Source organism: Rhinolophus sinicus, linkage group LG09 (assembly GCF_036562045.2).
Source record: "Rhinolophus sinicus isolate RSC01 linkage group LG09, ASM3656204v1, whole genome shotgun sequence".
Classification (NCBI taxonomy): Eukaryota; Metazoa; Chordata; class Mammalia; order Chiroptera; family Rhinolophidae; genus Rhinolophus; species Rhinolophus sinicus.
The window spans coordinates 53,662,360-53,687,300 of NC_133758.1; the positions used below are offsets into that span (position 1 = coordinate 53,662,360).

General features: G+C 41.5%; 1 protein-coding gene across 2 annotated transcripts in view; it reads left to right on the forward strand.

Moving 5' to 3' along the window:
* Positions 1-23,912, forward strand: part of IMPA2 (inositol monophosphatase 2) — a 61,029-nt gene extending 37,117 nt beyond the window's left edge. For both annotated transcript variants that reach the window (XM_019711363.2, XM_019711364.2), the window contains 3 exons: positions 21,028-21,136; positions 21,859-22,010; positions 23,357-23,912. In XM_019711363.2, coding sequence (XP_019566922.1) covers positions 21,028-21,136; positions 21,859-22,010; positions 23,357-23,472 — 377 coding nt within the window. In that variant the 3' untranslated portion in view covers positions 23,473-23,912. The remainder of the gene's footprint in view (positions 1-21,027; positions 21,137-21,858; positions 22,011-23,356) is intronic.
* Positions 23,913-24,941: the final 1,029 nt, after the last annotated feature.

Here is a 24,941-nt window from a genome sequence, read left to right on the forward strand (position 1 = left end):
TATTTCTCTTTCTCAGTCTGACTTATTTCACTTAGCATAATATCCTCTAGGTCCATCCATGTTGCTGCAAATGGTAAGATTTCATTCTTTTATGGCCAAGTAATACTCATTCTATAAATGTACCACAATTTGTTTATCCAATTGTCTATTGATGGGCATTTCAGTTGTTCCTATATCTTGGATATTATGAATAGCGCTGCAGTAAACATAGGGGTGTATATATTTTTTCGAATTAGTGTTTTGGATTTCTTTGGATAAATACCCAGTAGTGGAATTGCTGGGTCATACGTAGTTCTATTTTTAATTCTTTGAGGAACCTCCATACTGTTTTCCATAGTGCCTGCACCAATTTGCAATCCCACCAACAGTGCACAAGGGTTCCCTTTTCTCCACATCCTCGCCAGCACTTGTTCTTTGTTGATTTATTTATGATAGCCATTCTGACTGGTATGAGGTAGTATCTCACTATGGTTTTTATTTGCATTTCTGTAATGATTAGTGATGTTGCACATCTTTTCATATGTCTATTGGCCATCTGTATGTCCTCTTTGGAGAAATGTCTCTGCATGTCCTCTGCCCATTTTTTAATTCGATTGTTGTTTTTTTGGTGTTGAATTGTATGAGTTTTTTATAAATTTTGGATATTAACCCCCTTATCAGAGCTATCATTGGTAAATATCTTCTCACATTCAGTAAGATGTCTTTTTGTTTTGTTGATAGTTTCCTTTGCTGTGAAAAAACTTTTTAATTTGATCTAGTCCCATTTGTTTATTTTTTATTTTGTTTCCTTTGCCTGAGGGGATATATCAGTAAAAATGTTACTAAGGATAATGTCTAAGAGTTTAGTTCCTATATTTTCTTCTAGGAGTTTTATGGTTTCGGGTCTTAATATTTAAGTCTTTAATCCATTTTGAGTTTATTCTTGTATATGGCATAAAAAGGTGGTCCAGTTTCATTGTTTTGCATGTATTTGTCCAGTTTTCCCAGCCCCATCTATTAAATAGACTGTCTTTACGCCAATGTAAATTCTTGTTTCCTTTGTCATAGATTAAATGATCATATAGGCATGGATTTATTTCTGGGCTCTGTATTCTGTTCCATTGATCTGTGTGTCTGTTTTTATGCCAATACCGTGCTGTTTTGATTTTAGCCTTGTAGTATAATTTGGTATCAGATACGGTGATGCCTCCTGCTTTATGGCCTTGTTCTCATTTCTCAGGATTGTCATGGCTATTCAGGGTCTTTTATGGTTCTATGTAAATTTTAGGGTTATTTATACTAGTTCTGTGAAAAATGTCATTGGCATTTTGATAGGGATTGCATTGAATCTATATATTACTTTGGGAAGTATGGACATTTTAACTATATTAATTCTTCCTATTCACGAACATGGTGTATGTTTCCATTTATTGTATCTTCTTTAATTTCTCTCTTCAATGTCTTACAATTTTCTGAGTAGAGGTCTCTTGCTTCCTCGGTTAAATTTATTCCTTTTTTTTTTTTTTTCTGCAATTGTAAATGGGGTTGTTTTTCTTTCTGATAGCTCATTATTGGTGTATAAAAGTGCAACTGATTTGTGAATATTAATTTTGTATCCTGCTACTTTACTAAATTCATTTATCAGTTCTAATAGTTTTTTTGGTGGAATCTTTGGGGTTCTCTATATATAGTATCATGTCATCTGCAAATAATGACAATTTTACTTCCTCCTTTCCAATTTGCATTTCTTTTATTTCTTTTTCTTGTCTGATTGCTGTGGCTAGAACTTCCAGTACTATGTTGAATAAAAGTGGTGAAAGTCTTTCTTGTTCTTGATCTTAAGAGGAAAGCTTTTAACTTTTCCCCATTGAGAGTGATGTTAGCTGTGGATTTGTCATATATAACTTTTAATTATGTTGAGATATAGTTCCTCTATTCCCACTTTGCCGAGAGTTTTATCATAAGTGGATGCTGAATTTTTGTCACATGCTTTTTCTGCATCTATTGATATGATCATATGATTTTTATTTTTCATTTTGTTTATGTGGTGTTTCACATTAGTTGATTTGCAGATATTGAACCAACCCTGCATACTGGGAATGAATCCCACTTGATCGTGGTGTATGATCTTTTTATGTATTGCTGAATTCGGTTTGCTTATATTTTGTTGAGGATTTTTGCATGTATTCGTTAGGGATATCAACCTATAGTTTTCTTTTTTTTGTAATGTCTATGTTTGGTTTGGGGATCAGGGTAATGGTGGCCTTGTATAATGAGCTTATGAGCCTTCCCTCCTCCTAGATTTTTTGGAATAGTTTGTGGAGAATAGGTGTTAATTCTTTTTTGAATGTTGGGTTCACCCATGAAGCCATCTGGTCCAGAGCTTTTGTTTGTTGGGAGCTTGTTGATTATTGATTCAATTTTGTTGGTAGTAATCAGGCTGTTCAGGTTTTTGGTTCTTTTTGACTTGGAGGATTTTACCTTCCAGAAATTTATCCACTTCCTTCAGATTGTCTAAGTGGAGTATAGTTACTTATAGTATTTTCTTATAATTTTTTGTGTTTCTGTAGTGTCTATTGTCACTTCTCTTCCTTCATTTCTCATTTACTTGGGTCTTCTCTTTTTCTTGATGAGTTTGGTGAAAGGTTTGTCATTTTTCAAAAAAAAACAAAAACAGTTCTTGGTTTCATTGATCTTTTGGGGGTTTTTTGTTTGTTTTTTGGTCTCTATTTCATTTAGTTCCACTCTGATCTTTATTATTTCCTTCCTTGTACTCACTTTATACTTATTTTGCTATTCTTTTTCCAGTTCCATTAAGGGTAAAGATAGACTGCTGATTTGAGATCTTTCTTGTTTCTTTAGGTAAGCCTGTATTGCTATGAATTTCCCTCTTAGGACTGCTTTTGCTGTGTCCCATCGATTTTTGGGGTATTGTGTTTCATTTTCATTTGTCTCAAGATATCTTTTTATTTCTTCCTTGATCTCATTGTTAAGCCATTCATTACTTAGTAGCATGTTATTTAGTCTCCATGTGTTTGTGTATTTTTCAGTATTTTTCTTGTACATGATTTCTAGTTTTATACCACTGTGGTCAGAGAAGATACTGATATGATTTCAGTCTTCTTAAATTTATTGAAATTGGTTTTGTGGCCTAACATGTGGTCTGTCTTGGAAAAGGTTCCATGTGCACTTGAAAAGATTGTATATTTTGCTGCTTTGGGATGAAATGCTCTAAAAATATCAATTAAATCTATCTGGTCTAGTGTGTCATTTAAGGCCGCAGTTTCCTGTTGATTTTCTGTCTAGATTATTTGTCCATTGGTGTCAGTGGGGTATTAAAGTCCCCTGCTGTGATTGTGTTACTGTTGCTCTTTGCCTTTATGTCAATCAATATTTGTTTTATATATTTAGGTGCTTCTATGTTGAGTGCATAGATGTTTACTCGGGTTATGTCCTCTTATTGGATTGATCCCTTTATTATTATGTAATATCCTTCTTTGTCACTTATTGTAGTCTTCATGTTAAAGTCTATTTTGTCCAATATAAGTATTGGTACACCAGATTTTTTTCTCATTTCCATTTGTGTGAAATATTTTTTTCCATCCCTTTACTTTCAATCTGTGTGGGTCTCTTGTAGACAGAATTTGCATAGGCATTGTTTTCTTAACCACTCAGCTTATGTCTTTTGATTGGGGCAGTTTATCCATTTCCATTTAAAGTGATTGATAGGCACATAGTTATTGCCATTTTATTATTCATATTTTTTATCTTTGTTTGTTTGTTTCTCCTTTCTTCAGCTTAAAGAAGTCCTTTTAACATTTCCTGTAACACTGGCTTGGTGTTACTGAATCCCTTTAGGTTTTTCTTGTCTGGGAATCTCTTTATCTCTCCTTGAATTTTAAATGATAGCTTTGCTAGGTAGAGTAGTCTTGGTTGTAGGTCCTTGTTTTTCATCGCTTTGAATATTTCCTGCCATTCCCTTCTGGCCTGCAAAGTTTCTGTTGAGAAATCAGCTGACAGTCTTATGGGAGCACCCTTGTGAGTAACTAGTTGTCTCTCTTGCTGCTTTTAGGATTCTCTCTTTATTTTTAACCTTTGCCATTTTAACACTGATGTTTCTTGGTGTGGGCACCAACGCTGTTTGGGTTCATCTTCTTTGGGATTTCTGCCTTTTCTGGGCATGTATATCTGTTTCACTAGGTTGGGGAAGTTTTTGGTCATTATCTCTTCAACTACGTTCTCAGTCCTTTGTTTCATTTCGTCTCCTTATTCTACTCCTATGATGTGAATGTTGTACACTTGATGTTGTACCCCAGGTCCCTTAAACTATATTCATTGATTTTTATTCTTTTTTCTTTTTGTTGTTCCGATTGGGTGTATTCTGCTGCCTTGTCTTCTAAATCACTGATTTGATCCTCTGCTATATCTCATCTGTTGATTCCTTCTAGTGTATTCGTCATTTTAGTTATTGTATTCTTTATTTCTGACTGGTTCTTTTTCATGGTTTCTCTGTCCTTCTTTATGCTTGCTATTTCTTTGTTGAAATTCTCACTAAGTTCCTTCAAGCATTCTTTTTTTTATTAGTTTCAGGTGTACAAAACAATGTAATAGTTAGACATTTATCATTTATATCCCTCACACATTGATAACCGCCCTCCCCCATCTACTACCCTACTGACATCGCATACAACCATTACATTTCCACTGCCTCTATTTCTAATGCTGTACTTCACTTCTTGTGACTATATACATATAAAATTGTAGTTGACATTCATTATTGTTCAGCTTCAGCTTCAGGTGTAGAGTGCAGTTATCAGGCATCTACATCATCCCTGAGGTGGTCTCCCTAATGAGACAAGTGTCCATCAGATACTCTACAAAATCTTTACAACATTATTGATTGCATTCTCCAAATTGACTTTTGTATCCCCGTGGCAATCTTGTGGTTACCGATTGTTCTTTCTAACCCACTTACCTTTCCCCTTATCCCTACCCCCCATCTAGCCACCCTCAGTTTTTCCTCTTTGTCTCTGAGACTGTTTCTTATAAGTTCATTCATTTATTCTTCTCTTTAGTTTCCACATATAAGTAAGATCATATGGTATTTATCTTTCTCTGTCTGACTTATTTCATGTAGCATAATGGTCTCTAGATCTATCCATATTGTTGCAAATGGTAAGATTTCATTCTTCTTTATGGCTGCATAATACTCCATTGTATAAATGTACCACAGTTTCTTAATCCAGTCATCTACCGATGGGCATTTTGGTTGTTTCCATGTATTGCCTATTGTGTATAGTGCTGCAATAAACATAGGGGTGCATAAATTTTTTTGAATTAGAGTTTTGGATTTCTTCAGATAGATACCTAGGAGTGGAATTGCTGGATCATAAGGTAGTTCCATTTTCAGTTTTTTGAGATACCTCCATAATGTTTTCCATAGTGGCTGCACCATTCTGGAATCTCCCCAACAAGGCACAAGGGTTCCCTTTGCTCCACATCCTCCCCAGCACTTGTTGTTTGTTGATTTATTGATGATAGCCATTTTGACTGGGGTGAGGTGGTACCTCATTGTGGCTTTTATTTTCATTTCTCTAATGATTAGTGAGGATGAGCATTTTTTCATGTCTGTTTGCTATCCGTATGTCCTCTTCAGAAAAATTTCTCTTCATGTCCTCAACCCATGTTTTAATTGGATTGTTTGTTTTTTGGAGTTGATTTGAGTGAGCTTTTTATAAATTTTGGATATTAAGCCCTTATCAGATATATCATTGGCAAATATCTTCTCCCATTCAGTAGGATGTCTTTTTGTTTTATTGATGGTTTCCTTTGCTGTGAAAATACTTTTTAGTTTGATGTAATCCCACATGGTTATTTTTCCTCTTCCCTTTCCCGAGGGGATACATCAGTAAAAATCGTACTCCAGGTAATGTCTGTAAACTCTCTTCCCATATTTTCTTCTAGGAGTTTTATGGTTTCAGATCTTACATTTAAGTCTTTAATCTGTTTTGAATATATTCTTGTATATGGTGTAAGTAGGTGGTCCAGCTTCATTTTTTTGCATATGTCTGTCCAGGTTTCCCAGCACCATTTATTGAATAGACTGTCTTTACCCCACTGTAAATTATTGCTTCCGTTGTCATAGATTAAATGACCATATAGGCATGGATTTATTTCTGGGCTCTCTATTCTGTTTAATTGATCTATGTGATTTTTATGCCAGTACCATGCTGTTTTGATTACTGTAGTCTTGTAGTATAATTTGATGTCCGGTTATCGTGATACCTCCCACTTTGTTCTTATTTCTCAAGATTGCCAAGGCTATCCGGGGTTTTTTATGGTTCCATATAAATTTTAGGATTATATGTTCTTCCTGTGAAAAATGTCCTTGGTAGTTTGATAGGAATTATGTTGAATCTGTATATTGCCTTAGGCTGTATGGACATTTTAATGATATTAATTCTTCCTATCCATGAGCCTGGTATGTGCTTCCATTTATTTGTATCTTCTTTAATTTCTCTCTTCAGTGTCTTACAATTTTCTGAGTACAGATCTTTTACTTCTTTGGTTAAATTTACTCCCAGGTATTTTATAGTGTTTGAAGTAATTGTAAATGGGGTTGTTTTCTTAATTTCTCCTTCTGGTATTTTATTATTGGTATATACAAATGCAACTGATTTCTGAATATTAATTTTGTATCCTGCTACTTTACTAATTCGTTTATCAGTTCTAATCGTTTTTTGGTGGAGTCTTTAGGGTTCTCTATATATAGTATTATGTCATCTGCATATAATGACAGTTTTACTTCCTCCTTACCGATTTGGATGCCTTTTATTTCTTTTTCTTGTCTGATTGCTTTGGTTAGTACTTTCAGCACTATGCTGAATAGAAGTGGAGAAAGTGGGCAACCTTGCGTTATTCCTGATCTTAAGGGGAATGGTTTTAGCTCTTCCCCATTGAGTATGATGTTAGCTGTGGGTTTCTCATATATGGGCTTTATTATGTTGAGATATGGTCCCTCTGCTCCCACTTTCTGAAGAGTTTTTATCATAAATGGCTGCTGGATTTTGTTAAATGCTTTTTCTGTATCTATTGATATGATCATATGATTTTTATTTTTCATTTTGTTAATGTGGTGTATCACATTAATTGATTTGCAGATGTTGAACCACCCTTGCATACCAGGAATGAATCCCACTTGATCATGGTGTGTGATCTTTTTAATGTATTGCTGAATTTTGTTCGCTAATATTTTCTTGAGAATTTTTGCCTCAATGTTCATTAGGGATATCGGCCTGTAGTTTTCTTTTTTGTAATGTCTTTGTCTGATTTGGGGATCAGGGTGATAGTGGCCTCATAAAAAGTGTTTGGGACCCTTCCCTCCTTCTGGATGTTTTGGAATTGTTTGAGGAGAATGGATGATAATTCTTTTTTGAATGTTTTGTAAAATTCACCTGTAAAGCCATCTGGTCCAGGGCTTTTGTTTGTTGGGAGCCTGATTACTGATTCAATTTCCCTGAAGGTAATCAGTCTTTTCCCTTTCTTCTTCTTTTTTTTTTTTTTTTTTTGGGGGGGGGGGGAAGGGGAACAGGACTTTATTGGGGAACAGTGTGTATTTCCAGGCCTTTTTTCCAAGTCAAGTTGTTGTCCTTTCGATCTTAGTTGTGGAGGGTGCCGTTCAGCTTCAAGTTGTTGTCCTTTCAGTCTTAGTTGCAGAGGGCATAGCTCAGCTCCAGGTCCATTTGCCGTTTTCTAGGTGCAGGGGGCACAACCGACCATCCCTTGCGGGAGTTGAACCGGCAACATTGTGGTTGAGAGCCCGCGCTCCAACCATCTGAGCCATCCGGGAGGCAGCTCAGCTCAAGGTGCCGTGTTCAATCTTAGTTGCAGGGGGTGGAGCCCACCATCCCTTGCGGGACTCAAGGAGTTGAACTGGCAACCTTGTGGTTGAGAGCCCACTGGCCCATGTGGGAATCGAACCGGCAGCCTTCGGAGTTAGGAGCATGGAGCTCTAACCGCTTGAACCACTGGGCCGGCCCCTTTTCCCTTTCTTCTTGAGTTAGCCTTGGAAGGTTGTATGCTTCTAGAAAATTGTCCATTTCTTCCAGATTGTCTAGTTTGTTGGCATATAGTTACTCATAGTTATTTCTTAAAATTTTTTTGTTTCTGTGGTGTCTGTTGTCACTTCTCCTCTTTCATTTCTGATCTTATTAATTTGGGTCCTCTCTTTTTTTTGATGAGTCTGGCTAAAGGTTTGTCGATTTTGTTTATCTTCTCCAAAAATCAGCTCTTGGATTCGTTGATCTTTTGTATTGTATTTTTGGTCTCTATTTCATTTATTTTCGCTCTGATCTTTATTATCTCCTTCCTTGTACTCCCTTTGGGCTTATTATGCTGTTCTTTTTCCAGATCCCTTAAGTGTGAAGATAACTGGTGATTACTGATTTTTCTTGTTTCTTTAGGTAGGCCTGCAATGCTATGAATTTCCCTGTTAGGACTGCTTTCACTGCATCCCATAGATTTTTGGGTCGTCGTGTATTCATTTTCGTTTGTCTCGAAATATCTTTTGATTTCTTCCTTTATCTCATTGTTGATCCGATCATTATTTAGTAACATGTTATTTAGCTTCCATGAATTTGTGTGTCTTCCAGTTTTTTTCCTCTGGTTGATTTCTAATTTCATAGCACTGTGGTCAGAGAAGACAATTGGTATGATTTCAGTTTTCTTAAATTTATGAAGACTTGTTTTGTGGCCTAACATGTGGTCTGTCTTGGAAAATGTTACATGTGCACTTGACAAGAATGTGTATTCTGCAGCTTTGGGGTGAAATGCTCTGAAAATATCGATTAAATCCAGCTGGTCCAATGTGTCATTTAAGGCCGTTGTTTCCATATTGATTTTCTGTCTGGAAGACCTGTCCTTGTTGTCAGAGATGTGTTGAAGTCCCCTACTATGATAGTGTTACTGTTGATCTCTGTCTTTATGTCCGCCAATATCTATTTTACATATTTAGGTGCTCCTATGTTGGGTGCATAGATGTTTCTAGGGTTATGTCCTCTTGTTGGATCATTCCCTTTATTATTATGTAGTGCCCATCTTTGTCTTTTAATATATTCTTCATTTTAAAGTCTATTTTGTCTGATATAAGTATTGCAACTCCAGCTTTTTTCTCATTTCCACTTGTATGGAACATCTTACTCCAACCCTTCACTTTGAGCCTGTGTGTGTCTTTCATCTGAGGAGAGTCTCTTGTATATAGCACATATAAGGGTCTTGCTTTCTTGTCCACACAGCCATCCTATGTCTTTTGATTGGAGCATTTAATCCATTTACATTTAAAGTGATTATTGATAGATACCTAGTTATTGCCATTTTTTAATTTGTAGTTAGATTATTTTCATCTTTTTTCTGCTTACAGAAGCCTTTTAATATTTCCTGCAATGCTGGCTTGGTGGTAATAAATTCCTTTAGCTTATTCTTCTCTGGGAAGCTCTTTATCTCTCCTTCAATTTTAAATGATAGCCTTGCTGCTGGATAAAGCAATCTAGGTTGTAGGCCTTTGTTTTTCATCACTTTGAGTACCTCCTGCCTCTCTCTACAGGCCTGAAATGTTTCTTTAGAAAAGTCATTTGATAGTCTTATGGGAGTTCCCTTGTATGTAACCCTGTGTCTTTTTCTTGCTGCTTTTAGGATTCTCTCTTTGTCTTTAACCTTTGTCTTTAACTTCCCTCTTTGTTTTTAAAATGTTAACTATAATGTATCTTGGTGTGGACCTGTTTGGGTTTATGCTGGCTAGAACTCTCCTCACTTCCTGGGCTTGTATGTCAGTTTCCTTCACCAGATTAGGGAAGCTTTTGGACATTATTACTTCAAATATGTTCTCGATCCCTTGCTTCCTCTCTTCACCTTCTGGTATTCCTATGATGCACATGTTGTTGCGCTTGGTGCTATCCCAGAGGTCTCTTTTAAACCATTTTCATTGTTTTTTATTCTTTTTTCTTTTTGTTGTTCCATTTGGGTGATCTCTGCTAACTTGTCTTCTAAGTCGCTTATTCAATCCTCTGCCTCATCTAACCTGCTGGTAATTCCTTCAAGTGAGTTCTTTATTTCAGTTATTGTATTCTCTAGTCATAACTGGTTGTTCATTATGATTTCTCTGTCCTTCTTTATGTCATCACTGAGCTCCTTAAACATTCTTATTATCAGTGTTCTGAACTCTGTCTCTGATAGGTTGGTTACCTGTATTTCACTTTGTTCCAATTCTGGAGGTTTCTTCTGTTCTTTTATTTGGGGCATGTTTCATTGTTTCCCCATTCTGGCTGACTCTTTGTGTTTGTTTGATGTATTAGATAGATCCCTTAGGGTCCTTAGTTTTTGCTGGGTTATCTTATGTAGTATGTGTCCTTTATATTTGACTTGCACCACTTCCCTATTCTCTGTGCATGTGCTCCAAAGGTGACTCTTGTGTTGTGTATATTGTCCTGTTAAAGTTGAGCTTTCATTGTTTTTGGCTTGTCACTAGGTGGGATTGACTCCTAGGCTCACTAGTTGTGAGACTTGGCTCTGCCCACAGCAGGATGTTCTGCTGCGTGAGGATTGACCGCTCAAATGAGGTTTGGCCTCTGTGGGCTTTTGTGCCTGTAGAGAATTCCCTCTGGGTGTGTCACTTGTAGGTCAAACCTGGTAGTACTCTGGTTTGGTCTGGAGTTTTCCTCTGGGTGTGTTGAATCTTGTGCCTCTTGGGCTGGGCCCTGGTGTAGGGCAATTTCAGAACAAAGCAAATCACCAAGCACAACAACAACAGTAACAACAAAGAACAAAACAGAAACATTCAGGTGTAAAAAACAACTGATAACCCACACTCAACACAGGCAAAAATATAAAAAATACAAAAACAAAACAAGACAAAAAAAGCAGCACCAGTCTTGGCTTAAGCCCACCAAGTAATCTCCAGGTAGTCTACCAAAGAGTCCCCTGCGTATTGTGTAGGCAAAGCTGCCCCCTTGGTGCCCAGATTGACCCTGGGACTGCAGTTCTAGATGAGAGGGGCTATGGGGTCTGGATGGTAAATTTTACAAAGTCAGTGCAGTTTCTGCTCTTGCCTGCACATATGCGCACTGAGAGTAACATAACCAGCCCTGTGCCCAGGTCTCCTTAGTCTTGGAGTACTTCTTCTGTGTGTGTGTGTGTGTGTGTGTCTGTAGGGCCAGAGATTTCTGAGCTGCTGAAAGCTCAGAGCTGCCTCTTCAACCAGCTGCTGACCCCTGAGTGTGTCTCCACAGTTGTAATTGCCCTGCCCTAGGCAGGCCAGAAAAGGTGGGGGCTGGGGATGGAGGAGTCTTTCTGTCTCCCAGCCCTACAGTGGCATATTCTTCCCAGCCTCTTCCCTGGGTCACAGCAGCGGCAAACCGGGTCTTGCCAGATCCTGAGCGCTACTGCTCCTCTGTAATCTGACACTACTCCTGTTCAGGGGCTGCTTGAATCTCTGGAAGGGCAGGGGTAGGATTGGGAGAGTGGGGGGAGGGGCCCAGGTATGCTGTTTTTGTCCTTTGTCTGACCTAGGGCCCAGCCGGAGGCCTCAGCTGAGGTTACTGCCTCAAAGACTGGATATGCTGCTCTCTCGGAAGAGGAAATCAGCTGTGGGACACAGGGAAAGAGCCCACCTCCTGGCTCTTGTGGTCTCTGTTATGTCCTGGGGCCCCCTGCATCTCCGCAGTCCTGGATGCAGGCTGTATCTCCACTCCGCTCCCTTCCCTCTTCCCCTGTTCGCCCAGCTCGCTCACCTTCGTAGGAGTCTCTTAGCTATTCTGTGTGATGAGCAGAGAGTCCTTTGATGGGTTACAGATGTTCAATTTGTGGTAAGTTCTGGAGGAGAACTCAAGAGGACCACCTCTCTGCTGCCATTCCTATGACGTCACTCCTCCTTAAGCATTCTTATAATCAGTGTTTTAAACTGTCTCTCGTATGTTGGTTGCCCCCATTTCATTCAGTTCCTATTCTGGAGGTTTTTCGTGTTCTTTTATTTGGGACATGTTTTTTTGTTTTCTCATTATGGCTGCTGCTCTGTATTTGCTTCTATGTATTAGGTCGATCTCTTATGTCTCTCAGTCTTTACTAGGTCGCCTTATGTAGTATGTGTCCTGTGTAGTCCAGTTGCACAGTCTCCATAGTTTCCTGTATGTGTGTTTCAGGAGTGTCCCTTGTGTGTAGTGTGTGTTCTCCTGTTGTAGTTGAGCCTTGATTACTTTTGGCATGTCAGTGGGTGGGATTGACTCCCAGGCTGACTAACTGTGAGGATTGGCTACGCCCACAGTGTATGAGCTGCTCTGTGGGGGTTGACCCCTCAGAGGAGGCTTCACCCCTACAGGCTCTTGTGCCTATTGAGACCCACCCCCTTTGGGTATGCTGCTTGTGGGGCTAACCAGGTAGTGCTCTGGTGTGGTCTGAGGCTGGCCTCTGGGTGTGTTGTTTCCGGTGTCTCTTGGGTGGGGCTCCTGTGCAGGGCAATTTCAACCTTGCCTGTTACCAGCCCACCGCTACTTGTTGATAGGAACCTCAAAGCTATATGTGGTTTGCTGCTGCCTGTACTGGACCTGGAAGTATGTGTGGGTGGCTTCACTGTGAACTGAGGCTGACTGCTACCAATAGTGGGCCTGAGGCAGCTTAGCAAAAGGTTCAGGTATCCTAGGCCTATTGCCACCCTCCAGCTGCCTGTAATGCCCAGCTGTTGAAAAAGCATCCTTAGGGGCGCATGCTTGGCTGGTTGACCTGGTGTTGAAGGTGCCCTCAGTAATTCAGCACTAGCTGGGCGGGGTGGACTTCAAGGGTGTCACGAGACATGACCAGTGGTTTTTACAAAGTTAGTGCTGATTCAGTTCTTATGCCAGTGCCCGGCCTGTGACTACCTTGCACAGTGCCCTCGAGAACACTACAGCCAGCCTCAAGCTTGCAAATTCCTGAGAGCTGCTCCCAAGTGGCTGTGGCACAGATTTGAGATCACTGTCCACCATCACAATCCCCCATGGGCCATTGCAGATTGTCCACTGCAGTAAAAAACCTCCTCCACAGTTTGTGGGGGCAGGGATGGCCACATAGGCGCAACAGAGTATCCCCAGTGCACAGAGCATCCCTGGTGATACAGCTCTAGGTGGGCGGGGTGGGGATCCAGGGAGCTAAGGGGTGTCAGTGGTTTTTACAAAGTCAGTTAAATCTCAGGCCTGCTACCAGCTCTCTACGCTGCAGCCCCAGTCTTGGGTTACTGCCCACCAGCAAACGTTTCCTGGGCTACCACAGGCCCTCCACCTGCTTTAAACAGGCTTCTGCAGCCTGTGTGGCAGGGCCAGCAGCCTAGCAGTCAAGAGTTTCCCAGGTAATATAGTACCAGCTGTGTGGAGGGTGGGGACCCAGGGCATCATTAAGGCAGTGCACACCCGCAGATTCCACAAGACCAATGCAGTCCCAGACTTGGCCCTTTGGGGGAGGGCTTAAACCTGCAGAGATCCAACCCCCCCCCCCCCCGATCCATAAGCCACACGTGTATCAGGCGCCACGAAGGGACAACAATGGCTGCCATCCCTCCAGCTCCCACACCGAAACCACTCAATTCAGTCCTTCCCTGCACATCCCTGGGCCTCCCAAGCTGCCACCCCTTCCGCCAGAGAGCAGGTGAGTGCCTGCGAGCAAGCAAGTCCCTGTGCCAGCTCTACAAGAGACCGTCTGGGTTTCCAGCTGCCTTCTGCCCCACTGGGAAGGGCAGACAGAGTCCTCGCTGATTTTCACTATCAGATGCTGTGGGAACTCCTCTTCCTGGAACTCCTCCCCTGTGCTGGGGAGCCCAGCATGGGGCTGGGGGGCACCTCTCTCTTCAGGGAGGACCTCTGCCACCAAAGTGTCCCTTCCGGCTTTCATGCTCTATCTGTGGATTTGGAGTCAGCCTGTTTCTCATCTCTGCTCCTCCTGCCAGACTTGATGTGGCCTCTTCTTTATATCCTTAGTTATAGGGGTTCTCTTTAGTGTTCAGATGATTCTGGAGGTTGATTGTTCTATGATTTTTGGTGTGATCCTGAGGTGTAGTAGGAATAGCATGTACCTAATCTGCCACCTTGGACCTAATTTTGTATCATTTTAAGTCACTAAGTTTCGTGGGGTTTTTTTTCAATTTTTAGAAATCTCTTTTTCAGGAGCATTTTCTCAAACTGTCGGAATTTTGCTTCCTGGCAATTGTCATCAGTTTGGCTCAAACTCTTATAAGCATTCTCTTAAAAAAAAAATCTCTTTTTCATCTCTATTTCTTGTAAAGCGTGGTGTATTGTGTTTATTCATTCTGTATTCATTTAGTTTAATCATCTGGACTGAAACGTTTTCTGATTCTTTCCTATGTTCTATCCTCTTGTTGACATAAGAAACGTCCAAACCTGTAGGGAAGTTTAATGAGTTTATTTGAGCCAAACTGATGACAATTACCAGGAAGCAAAATCTCAATGGATTTTAAAAATGCTCTGGAGAATGGCAGTTTTGCAGCTTATTTTATAATTAGAATTAAAGGAGGAGACATAAGGACGGTTACATGAAATCCATTGGTGGTAGATTAAGGGGGTGGGAGAAAGCAAAGCAGGGAAATCTCTGGGATTGGATAAAAAGTAAAATGGAGAGACATGTACTTCTTTTACATTGGTGGGTACAGGATAGTTAATAATTAATATTTACAACACGTAGAGATGGTATTCGGGGAACAAGATAACAATGAGAGGTTCTGTGGTCTCATGCTCTTGTGCAGTGGGCTGTACCCTGAGGGGCCTGGGAAAAAGTATTACTTTGACATTCCAAGGTTATGTTATCTTAGATGCAAGGAGACAATAAATAGGCTCACTTAAGGTAAAGATTGACCTTTGTCAAGGAAGCTACAGGCCAAGGATGTGACTACCGGACATGACCCGCTTTTAGTTAGGAATTTTTATGTTCAGACCATCCTACGTGGTTAAATTTGGTCTCTGACTTTGTAGGGCCCACCATGTGGGCCTCCACATACTAAACCTGTGGTTGTCAGGTTTATCATGTGGCCCCTTTTTCATCCACACCCTCTACTTTTGAGTTACACTGTTCTTTCATATATTTTTTATTTCTTTTACATAAAGCTACATCTGTTTTGTGGACCAATCTTTCTGACATTCTTTGATTAGAGAGATATTATTCTGCTCCTGATTTTTTTTTATGATAATTGTGTATGGAATTCAACCATGATTCTTTTTCTTTTACTTATTTCTACTAGAAATCTATATTCCTGAACTTTGGAGTTGGGAGTGCTGGGTTAGTCAAGACAGTTTTTGTAGTTTCACAGCTCTAGAGCTCCCTCTTCTGTGTTTCTGAAAAGTGTCCAAAAAAATTGGCCTTGTCCTTAGATTTTATTTATTTTATTTATTTTTTTGGCCCTGTTCCCCTCTTTCACTGTAATCTGGATCAATTCTCTTTCCATTGCCCCTGTTATTCCATCTAGTGAACTTGGAATTCACTCCCATACATTTCTACTCAGAACTGGGACCTGCCCTAAGAGGCCCTGGTAAGTCACTTAAAAGAGATCATAGGGCTGGTCAGGTTTCTACCTTCAGACCTTACTTCGCACCCCATATCAGGGACCCATGAATTGATGTGTGCACAGCTCTTCTCACATTGGCCCAAACTGGTTTCCAGTGAGTGGCTGTTAGTGATTGTGAGGTTCTCCTGTTCTCAGGTCCAATAGATGTTCGACGCTTCTCTCTTTTTTCCTGATACCACGATGCCACACTGTCTAGTAGCTGTTGGAAGTTTGCTCCACCCATTGTGTTTTGGGGTTTGGATACACCTTGTCAATATAGTTTTTTTGTAGATGACATCTATAATTTTGTTTGTTGCTCTCCTAGTTGTTCTGTCTGTTTTTATCGGAGGGGGTTGGGAGAGGTTCTCTCTACATGGTTACTACATAGGTTTCCAATTCTGTCTTTCCTAGGACTCTAAACAATACTCTTTTTTTCCAAATTACTTATTTTGTTTTTAAAAAATAATTTATTGAGGTGAAAGTCAAAGAATGTGAAATTAACCATTCGGTTTTTTTGTGTTTTCTTTTTAATTTTTATTGGGGAATATTGGGGAACAGTGTGTTTCTCCAGGGCCCATCAGCTCCAAGTCGTTGTCCTTCAATCTAGCTGTGGAGGGTGCAGCTCAGCTCCAAGTCCACTTGCCATTTTCAAACTTCGTTGCAGGAGTCACAGCCCACCATTTCATGTGGGAATTGAACAGATAACCTCGTTGTTGAGAGCTCACACTCCAACCAACTGAGCCATCCAGCCACCCCTCCGGCAGCTCAGCACCAGCTCATTGTCTTCAATCTAGTTGTGGAGGGCGCAGCTCACTGGCCCATGTGGAAATTGAACCAGCAACCCTGTTGTTCAGAGCTCGCGCTCTAACCAACTGAGCCATCCAACCGCCCTGAAATTAACCATTCTAAAGTGAACAGTTCAGTGGCAATACATTCACAATGCTGAGCATTTTTGCACTCTCCAAGGTAAAACCCTGTAGCCATGAAGCACTCTTCCCACTCCCTCTCTGCCTACTTCTACCCCCAACCACCAGTCTTGTTCTTAGTACTTATATTTCTAAGTTAAATAAAATTAAATTTTATTTCATATGAATAGCTCTTAACGAATATTCATATGAAAAAAGCTTAACGGTCTATGAGATGTCTGAAAGAATTAGGACACGTGCATAAAAATATATGCTGGCATAAGCGTTGTCACAGGAGCTTTACATTTAGCAAAACCAGCTGATGTGCAGAGGGGATATTGTCCAGATTTTAAAGCAGTCGCCTTTTTCTCCATTAGTATATATTTCAATGTGTACATGAAACTTGCTTCTCTTGCTGTTAAGTTGTAAAATTTCTCTTAAGACAACAGTGTTCTTTGATATTGAGTATTCTAACTTTGCTCAAAAAGAGTTTTCAAACTGTTGGAAGTCACAGACTGTTTTTTTACCCTAAAATCTATTTATTGATACAGATGCCCTACTTCAAAATCTACTATTAGATTTTTCTTTAATTGTGGAAAATATATATAACAAAATTTGCCATTTTAACCATTTTAACTGTATAATTTAGTGGCAGTAATTACATTTGCAATGTTGTGCAACCATCACTACTATCTATTTCCAAAACTTTTATCTCTGTACCCATTAAGCAATAGCTGTCCATTTCCCACAGACATACCCATAAAGACACAGATTATTTTAAATTTTAAAAATATTAGCATTTGTCTAAGAACTAAAATATTCTAAATATAGGATAAATGGTAATAAAATGCAAAAACCATAATAATTGTGGATAACTAGAAATAATCATAATATAAGAAGCTGTTAAGTAAAAGAGATTGTAATTTTTACATTTTTTTATCTGAGGCAAAATAAAACAAAGCATTTTGCCTGTAGGTGGCAGCACTCAGACTTCTTTTACTCTGTTCTAAATTTCATTTGGGGAAAAATATGTTAGCAAGAGTGAGAAAGAATAGGTACATTGCAGCTAGAAGAAGAGGAAGGAAATGGGTACAGAGATATCTATTCAGAAATTGAAAATTATGGGAAGAAACTCTTTCTTCACATAATCCCCACTCGTGCTTGAGTTTAAGTCTGGGCCTCACCATTTAAGGGCTGTATGACCTCATGCAGGTCACTTCTCTAAGCTTGGTCTCCCCAGATGTGAAACAAGGGCAGTGAGATAGCGAATGTGGTAGAGGAATGAAAGCATACATGGACGTGTCTGGAAGAGAGTAAGGGCTTGGTAAATGTGAGCAATTACTGTTTCTAACACTTTGCTAATTTCTCTTATGAAATAGCCCAGTGGCACTTAGTTTGAAAATTCCTGCTCTTCCTGTATCAGCCCTGTATGTGGGGGTATCTGCTTGCCTAGGCTGGCACTCTTGGGACTTTTCCCTCTAGTTACTCTACAGCCAGCCCCTCCCTCTAATGAGAACAGAAGGCGTAGTCATGTCTTATGAACCTGATTAAAAGTAGATGTTTATCTACCGATAGAAATCGAATGACCAGCTTTCTAGTTTCTGGGAGGAAATCTTCAATGTCTTCTTTAATTATCAAATTCTAAAGTTTGCACACTCTTTCATTCAGAAATCCCACTTCTATTAATCTTACCTGAAAATATATCAACGTGACTGCACAAACGTATATAGAAAGAGATAGCATTGTTTATAATAACAAGAATTGAGAATGATCCTGTGTGGAGAAAGGTTAAACCAATTCTTCCATTGCGTGAAATAGCGTTCAGTCGTTACAAATATGGAACCATGGTAAAAGGTATACTCGATACATTGTTATATCAAAAGAGCAAACAAACAGAATAACCTATAAAACTGTTTTTAAAAATATGATCTTAATGTACACGTGTGGATGCATGTAAGATTTGAAGTTAGGTAAGGAAATTAGAAGTAAGATTAGGCAAGATGCCATTGTTGCTTTACTCCCTTTTCCTCCGTGGCCTCCTCTGAAACAACTCATCCTGCCTCCTTGTTTTCCCTGGCGAAAATCACATGCACACAATCTAATTTCTTTTTTAAGTTAATGGGCATTCCCCAAATTATAATGTGTTATTATTCAAAAGAGTGTTTTAAACTAAATATTTATAATTCAGAATTCATTCCACCCAAAATAGTGTTGTACATAGTGATTAGATTCTTAGGCTAGCCAACAAAATTCTACTTCATTCAAAAACTCCTCCCCTAAATTTTAAACCACTAGTAATTTAACAAACAAACCCAAATAACAAAACTCTTATCAATGTTTCCTTAATGCCAATTGTCGTGCGGGGCGGCCTGCGGGGTCTCTGCTCCCGCTCCCCACATAAGAACGCAGGATATTGCTAGGCCAAAAAGGAACACCCACGGAGCCATAGGTAGGGGAGTCATACCACTATAGTCTCACTGGAGGCTGGGTTCACACAATGTGCGACCTGCTGCCCGCTTTGCTGCCAACCGACCGACTCTCCTCGACTCTCCTCCGTAGCCACGGCAGTTATATTAGTGGCCAATGGCTCACTGGTTACAGTTGACGGCCAACTAGCCACAGCTGATGGCCATCTACTACCCGAGCCAGCACCTTTCCACGAGGCCAAGAGCCTGGAAACTGCTCTTTGGGGGTCTGTCCCCACACTCCACCCCTACAGGGTCTGGCCTCACAATCTACGCAACAAGCATCTTCCGCGAGGGGCCCTGTGCGAGGAGCCTGGAGGTGAATGCAATATCCTGGGCACAGCCAGGCTCTCTGGACACAGCCAGGGTTTCTCAGGGCACCACCAGTCCTTCTGGGCACAGCCAGACTTCCTGGGCTTCTTAGGGTACCAAAAAGGAACACCCACGGAGCCATAGGTAGGGGAGTCATACCACTATGGTCTCACTGGAGGCTGGGTTCACACGACGTGTGACCTGCTGTCTGCTTTGCTGCCAACCAACCCAGTCTCCTCGACTCTCCTCCACTCTCCTCCGTAGCCGCAGCAGTTTCATTAGTGGCCAATGGCTCAATGGTTACAGCTGCCAGCCAACTAGCCACAGCTGACGGCCACTACTACCCCAGCCAGCACCTTTCCACATGAGGCCTAGAGCCTGCAAACTGCTCTCTGGGGCTCTGTCCCCACACCAGTGTTTGAGGGAAATCATTCATTCCTTCAATAACTGTATTGAGTACCTACTGTGTTTGGCCCTGTTAATGTATTTTTCTTCAAAAGAAGTCCATTTTCCCCAGAGAAAATGACATCTCAATTTGCAGCCCAGGGAGGGTGGGGTTAGGAGTTAAAGTTTGGCAGGGTTACTGTCCATGGAGACGCTGGAGCTGCCCAGCTCCCTCATCCCTTGTTGTGGGCACTGCCCAGTGCACCCACACAGACACATGGGAGGCGCATTAGCTCAGCATTGGTGCTGGGGGTACCTGGAGGAATGATTCAGACCTCCCAAAGGCAGGTAGTTTTGGTGTGGAGCCAAGTGGTTTTCGGAAAGTGTTTAAAGTATAAAATGAGCGCCTCTGATTTAAGAAAAGGGGAAAATGGGTATAGATTCTCTCTGAGAAGAGAGTGCCTTCTCGCTGATCATCTGGTCCATCAGTGAGAGATGACTTTGCAGATGTCGACATGGGATTGGGCCACTAAGTGAAATAGTTTGTGTGGTGTGTGTCCCCCCCACTTCATGGAGTGTTCTGTTCTCTGAGCACACCTGCTATGGCTGATAATGCCTGATCAACGGGCCTGACAAGACATGACAGACTACACTTGGTTGTTTTTGGGTGTGTGGCACAGCAAGGACAAGCTGCTTGTCCCCCACCAGGGAGTCAGGCACAGGAAGGGAGCCTGGTCACGTCCCCCCACGCCCATGGGCTGGCTTCCTGGCACAGGCAGCCCGCCACTCCCATCACAGGAATTGTGGGGTTGGTGTAAGCATCTCGCTGCTCTCTGCTGAGGCCACACAGCGACAGTGTCAACCTTTATGCTGAGAGGGTTACTCTTCAGGACTCCCTTTCCAAAGATACTACTTAAAAGTTGCTTTTTCCACAGGGATGATATTTCCATCTCTGTGGTCACAGCAGTTAGAGAAAGGTTTTTAAAGATACTTTTATTTGATGAGACATTTTTTTTCTTCAGACATTGGGCAGTCCCACTTTGGAGTCATTTTGTTTTTATCTGTGATTGAATGATGGTGATTTTCATAACGCACCAAACTCTTCCAGGTTCTTCATGCTAACTATTCCTGAAAAGAGAGAGAACTGAAAAATCTGCTCCCTCTGAAATCTGAATCAGAAAGTGCCTTTGAAGGAATGATGATGGGATAGTGTGTGGATTTTGTTTCTCTCTCTTACTACGTCCTTATTTTTCAACATAGCTATCAGAAAAACTTTATAGCATAAACCAGTCAAAAGATTCTAAAAGGAATAAGAGGCTGATATTTGAAGTTTGCTTCAGGGAAAACCCGGACTATTCAGTTAGAACCAAGACTTCGTTTTTCTGATTATGGGACATTCTTTCTATTACAGATCTTTCAAAGGCCTTGGTTCTAACAGAAATTGGTCCCAAACGTGACCCTGCTACTCTGAAACTGTTCCTGAGCAACATGGAGAGGTTACTCCACGCCAAAGCTCATGGGTATGACTCTTCAGTTCCTGGAACACCCTGGGGCCAAGGGGGAAAGTGACAAACACAGTCTTGCTACAGACTCCCCAGGGACTGAAAGAGGAAAAGATCCCTGTGACAGGAGCAAGAATACACACAGCGTGTGCTGTGGCCCAAGGGGTCACGTGGTTCTGCATTGTCCAGTATGTGAGTTCATGCAGCCAGCTGTTAGAAAACAGACAGAGGACCTTGTGCCTTTCTGAGCAGCTTTGAGAAACCAAGGAACTGATCTCAAGCCACCCACCCAGCGAATCCTGTATGTCCTTAGAGCCCTCCTAAATGAACTTCCTCTAGTAAACATTTAGAAAAATAAATCCAGGTCAATCCTCCTTATCTCCTGTCCTCCCTCTAGGTCTGTGCTGTAGCTACTGGCCACATGAGGTGATTTAAATTTAAGTTAGAGTTCAGTAGAGTTAAAAAATATATTTCAAGTGCCCAGGAGACACAGGTGGCTAGTGGCTACCACAGTGCAGAATGTTTCCATCATCGCAGAAAGTTCTACTGGACAGTGCTGCATTGGGTGCTAGATGTTGAATCTAGAGTTTGTTGGTAGAAGCCCTGTGGCTCATTTCTAATGACTGGAAATGCCCAACAGAGGGGATGATTTTGGATAAAGTAAGCATGCACACTATTTAAGAACAATCCAACTTGCACACGGTGCTACTCACACGTGCATTGCTCTCTTCCCTCTCCAGGGTCCGAGTAATCGGGAGCTCCACCTTGGCTCTCTGCCACTTAGCCTCGGGGGCCGCAGATGCCTATTACCAGTTTGGCCTGCACTGCTGGGACCTGGCCGCCGCCACCGTCATCATCAGAGAAGCGGGGGGAATTGTGATGGACACCTCAGGTGAGCCCCTTTGACCCTTGGCCCACCCTCGGTCCCCAGGGATACAACAGCGGAGACTAGACTGAGTAACGCTTCCAGACTGAATATCCCCCACCTCCTCAGAGTCTACTGGTGAGAGACCAGGCGAGGGCCTTGGAAAAGCAGTAGGCCAACACCTTCCCACACTTCTTGCCTTCCTGTTCTATGCATCTAGGCATGAAAATAGACCCTAGGGTCAGGATATATGGCTGGATCAGAACAGACCACCGCTTTACATTTATATAGCATTTGACAGTTTTCGAAGCACATACATTCCAACCCCACAAGATCCGATGAGACTGACAGAGCAAGTATCATGCTCCCCAGTCAATGAAGAGGAGGCTCTGTAGCTCAGTGTTGGGTCAGCACCGTGTATAGTGTGGGTGCCCTGTGAAGTTTTAGAATAGATCCAAAAGGTGACCTGTTCCTTCTGCTTCAAGGTCATGAAGTCCCAGTGACTGACCCCACGGGGTGAATCCCTTAGCATCTCTGCCCCTGTTACGTCCACTTAGCTTCGAGCAGATCACTCATCTAATGTTTAGGAATAACCAGTCAGAGGCTGGGTGAGTCCTTTTATACCCTATTCCCTCCTAGCTTTTTAGTTTGTTAGCGAAAATACTGGGGCTCCCTTTTAACTATTGGGTATGTGTAAGGGGTATTTTGTCATTTGATTTCTACTTTTTTCCTTTCTCCTCTGAAAGGCCTTAATTGAGCTACCAGAAAGGTATAAAACTGAAGAGTTACCAGCCGTAGGTGGCAAGGCCAAGCAGGCTACTTTCAGATTAATAACAAGTCTGACACTGAATTTAATCGCGTGAGCATCCAAGTGTGCGCAGAGGGCACCAGCAAGGCCATTAGTCCTATCCCTTCTCCCCAGGAGGATAGGATGCAGGACTTCATTGTCCACCACCAGCTGCCTGGTCCCCAGAGCAGCCACATCAGGTTGCCAGTCAGAAAGGCCAACTCATGAGGTCCCTGGTGCCACCCATGCAGCGCAGAGGGTGAGACCTACTCTCCACTGTCCTGGTCTAACCAGTCATTTGAATCTCAGTCTTGAATGTTAGATCTCAGACTACATTCTCCCAGCATGGCCTCCTGGATGGCATTGGTCTGTGATACTTCCATTGCACTCATACTGGGGCAGAGCAGATGCTGAAAGATGTATCCCTTGTGTCTGACCAAGCTCACATGTAGACCACACTGGTTCCGTCTTGAGTATGGCCCTAGAGCTTTGTTTTCCTTGGAATGTGTGCATGCTGAGTTGTTATCTGGGACTGTTCTGCCCTCTCCAGTAACCCAGGCGCCCTCTCCTCCCTCTCTGTCTTCAGGCGGACCTCTCGACCTCATGTCTTGCAGAGTGGTTGCTGCAGGCACCCGAGAAATGGCGACACTCATAGCTCAGGCCTTACAAACGATTAACTATGGGCGGGATGATGAGAAGTGAAGGGGAACAGAGGACAAAGAGAAATGCCACCCAAGGACTGGTTCTTCCTGGGAATGCTGAAGCTGACAGCCGATCCCCTGGGGAAGAAGTTGCCTTGAGCAGGCTGCACTCATGTCAAGTGGCTCCTGCATTCCTAACCATCCCAAAGGGAGGTGTTCTGCTAAAGCGTGTGACTCTGGTTAAATCCACGTCTTTCACTGGGATTTGGTGTTTAGTTGGTTTCTCTTTTTAATCTCACATAGCCTTTTCCAGGTTAGCACAGGTTCTTCAATCAGGGCCAAAACCCAAATCTCATGACAATTGATAATTCAGTCTCAATTTTTTTTCCAGAATGCAAATCTCAGGTAATAAGGCTTTAGAACTGCTGATAAAGCAGACTTGTTCTCAGGCCCTCCCCCATGGTACTTCAGAATGTAATAAATCAAAATAATGGCGCTCTACTGAACTGTTTCCCTCCATAAGTATGTCACCTGTTTCCCCAAACAACACCCAAAACCCACAGCTGTAGATGCATTTAAGACTCTAATGATGACTATTAGGAGGATAATACCTAGAGACAGAGGATTTTCCTTAGCCAGGGTTAAGGAAACCAGTTAGTATCAAATAAATCAAAGCATGCACCTGATGAGGTATCAGTCTGCTTTGGCCAAGTAGCTTGTTCATTGATTTCTTATATTTGAGTTTCCACAAGACAAGAGCTGATCCAGGTAGACTCCTCCTTATTTAGCCAACAAGTAATCTAAAGCAATTCTATGATATAAAACCACCTTAGCAACAGAGCCTAGGGACTTTTGTTGTACAGCTGTGGCCTTAGCAATACACTCAGCAGTGGTTGCCAGAGTTAAGGATAAGATTCTGATCACATAGTCATTTGTACTAACTCAAAGCCAAGGAAGAAGGGACTGTCCAGATAACACCCATCCAGAGGGGTTGGCATTCTGCTGATAAATTTCTCTTTGGTTGATAGTATAAATTCAAAGGAGTAGGCCCATGCTGAGTTTCTGAGGTATTATGAAGAGACAACGAATGGAATAGTAAATGCAGCAAGAACACATTGTCCTTTCATCTTGCAGCTGTCAAGACAATGAGTTGCTGAAGCATAGAGACCATTGCCAAAACCTCCATATATAAAGGAGTAGCCAGGGGGTGTATATATGGCTCCCTCATAAGTATTAGCATTTATGGACCCATTGGTTGGTATAAAGGTTTTAGCATCATTTAACGAAGACTCAAATACTGTATTAGCACGTATTGAAAGACCACCTAAATATACGGACCTGACAGCAAGCCTACAAATGGTTTGTCTGGTTTACACTGGCTGCTCTGTAGTGCCTTTTATTTATATATTCAGTAAATCTCATTTTCCCAGGGTTGTGTTAAATTGAGACAAGGAATAGAGGGTATTTGGATTTAGTATTATAACTTTATGAAAGGGACCTGTATAACAATTGAAGCATACAGTGGCATTT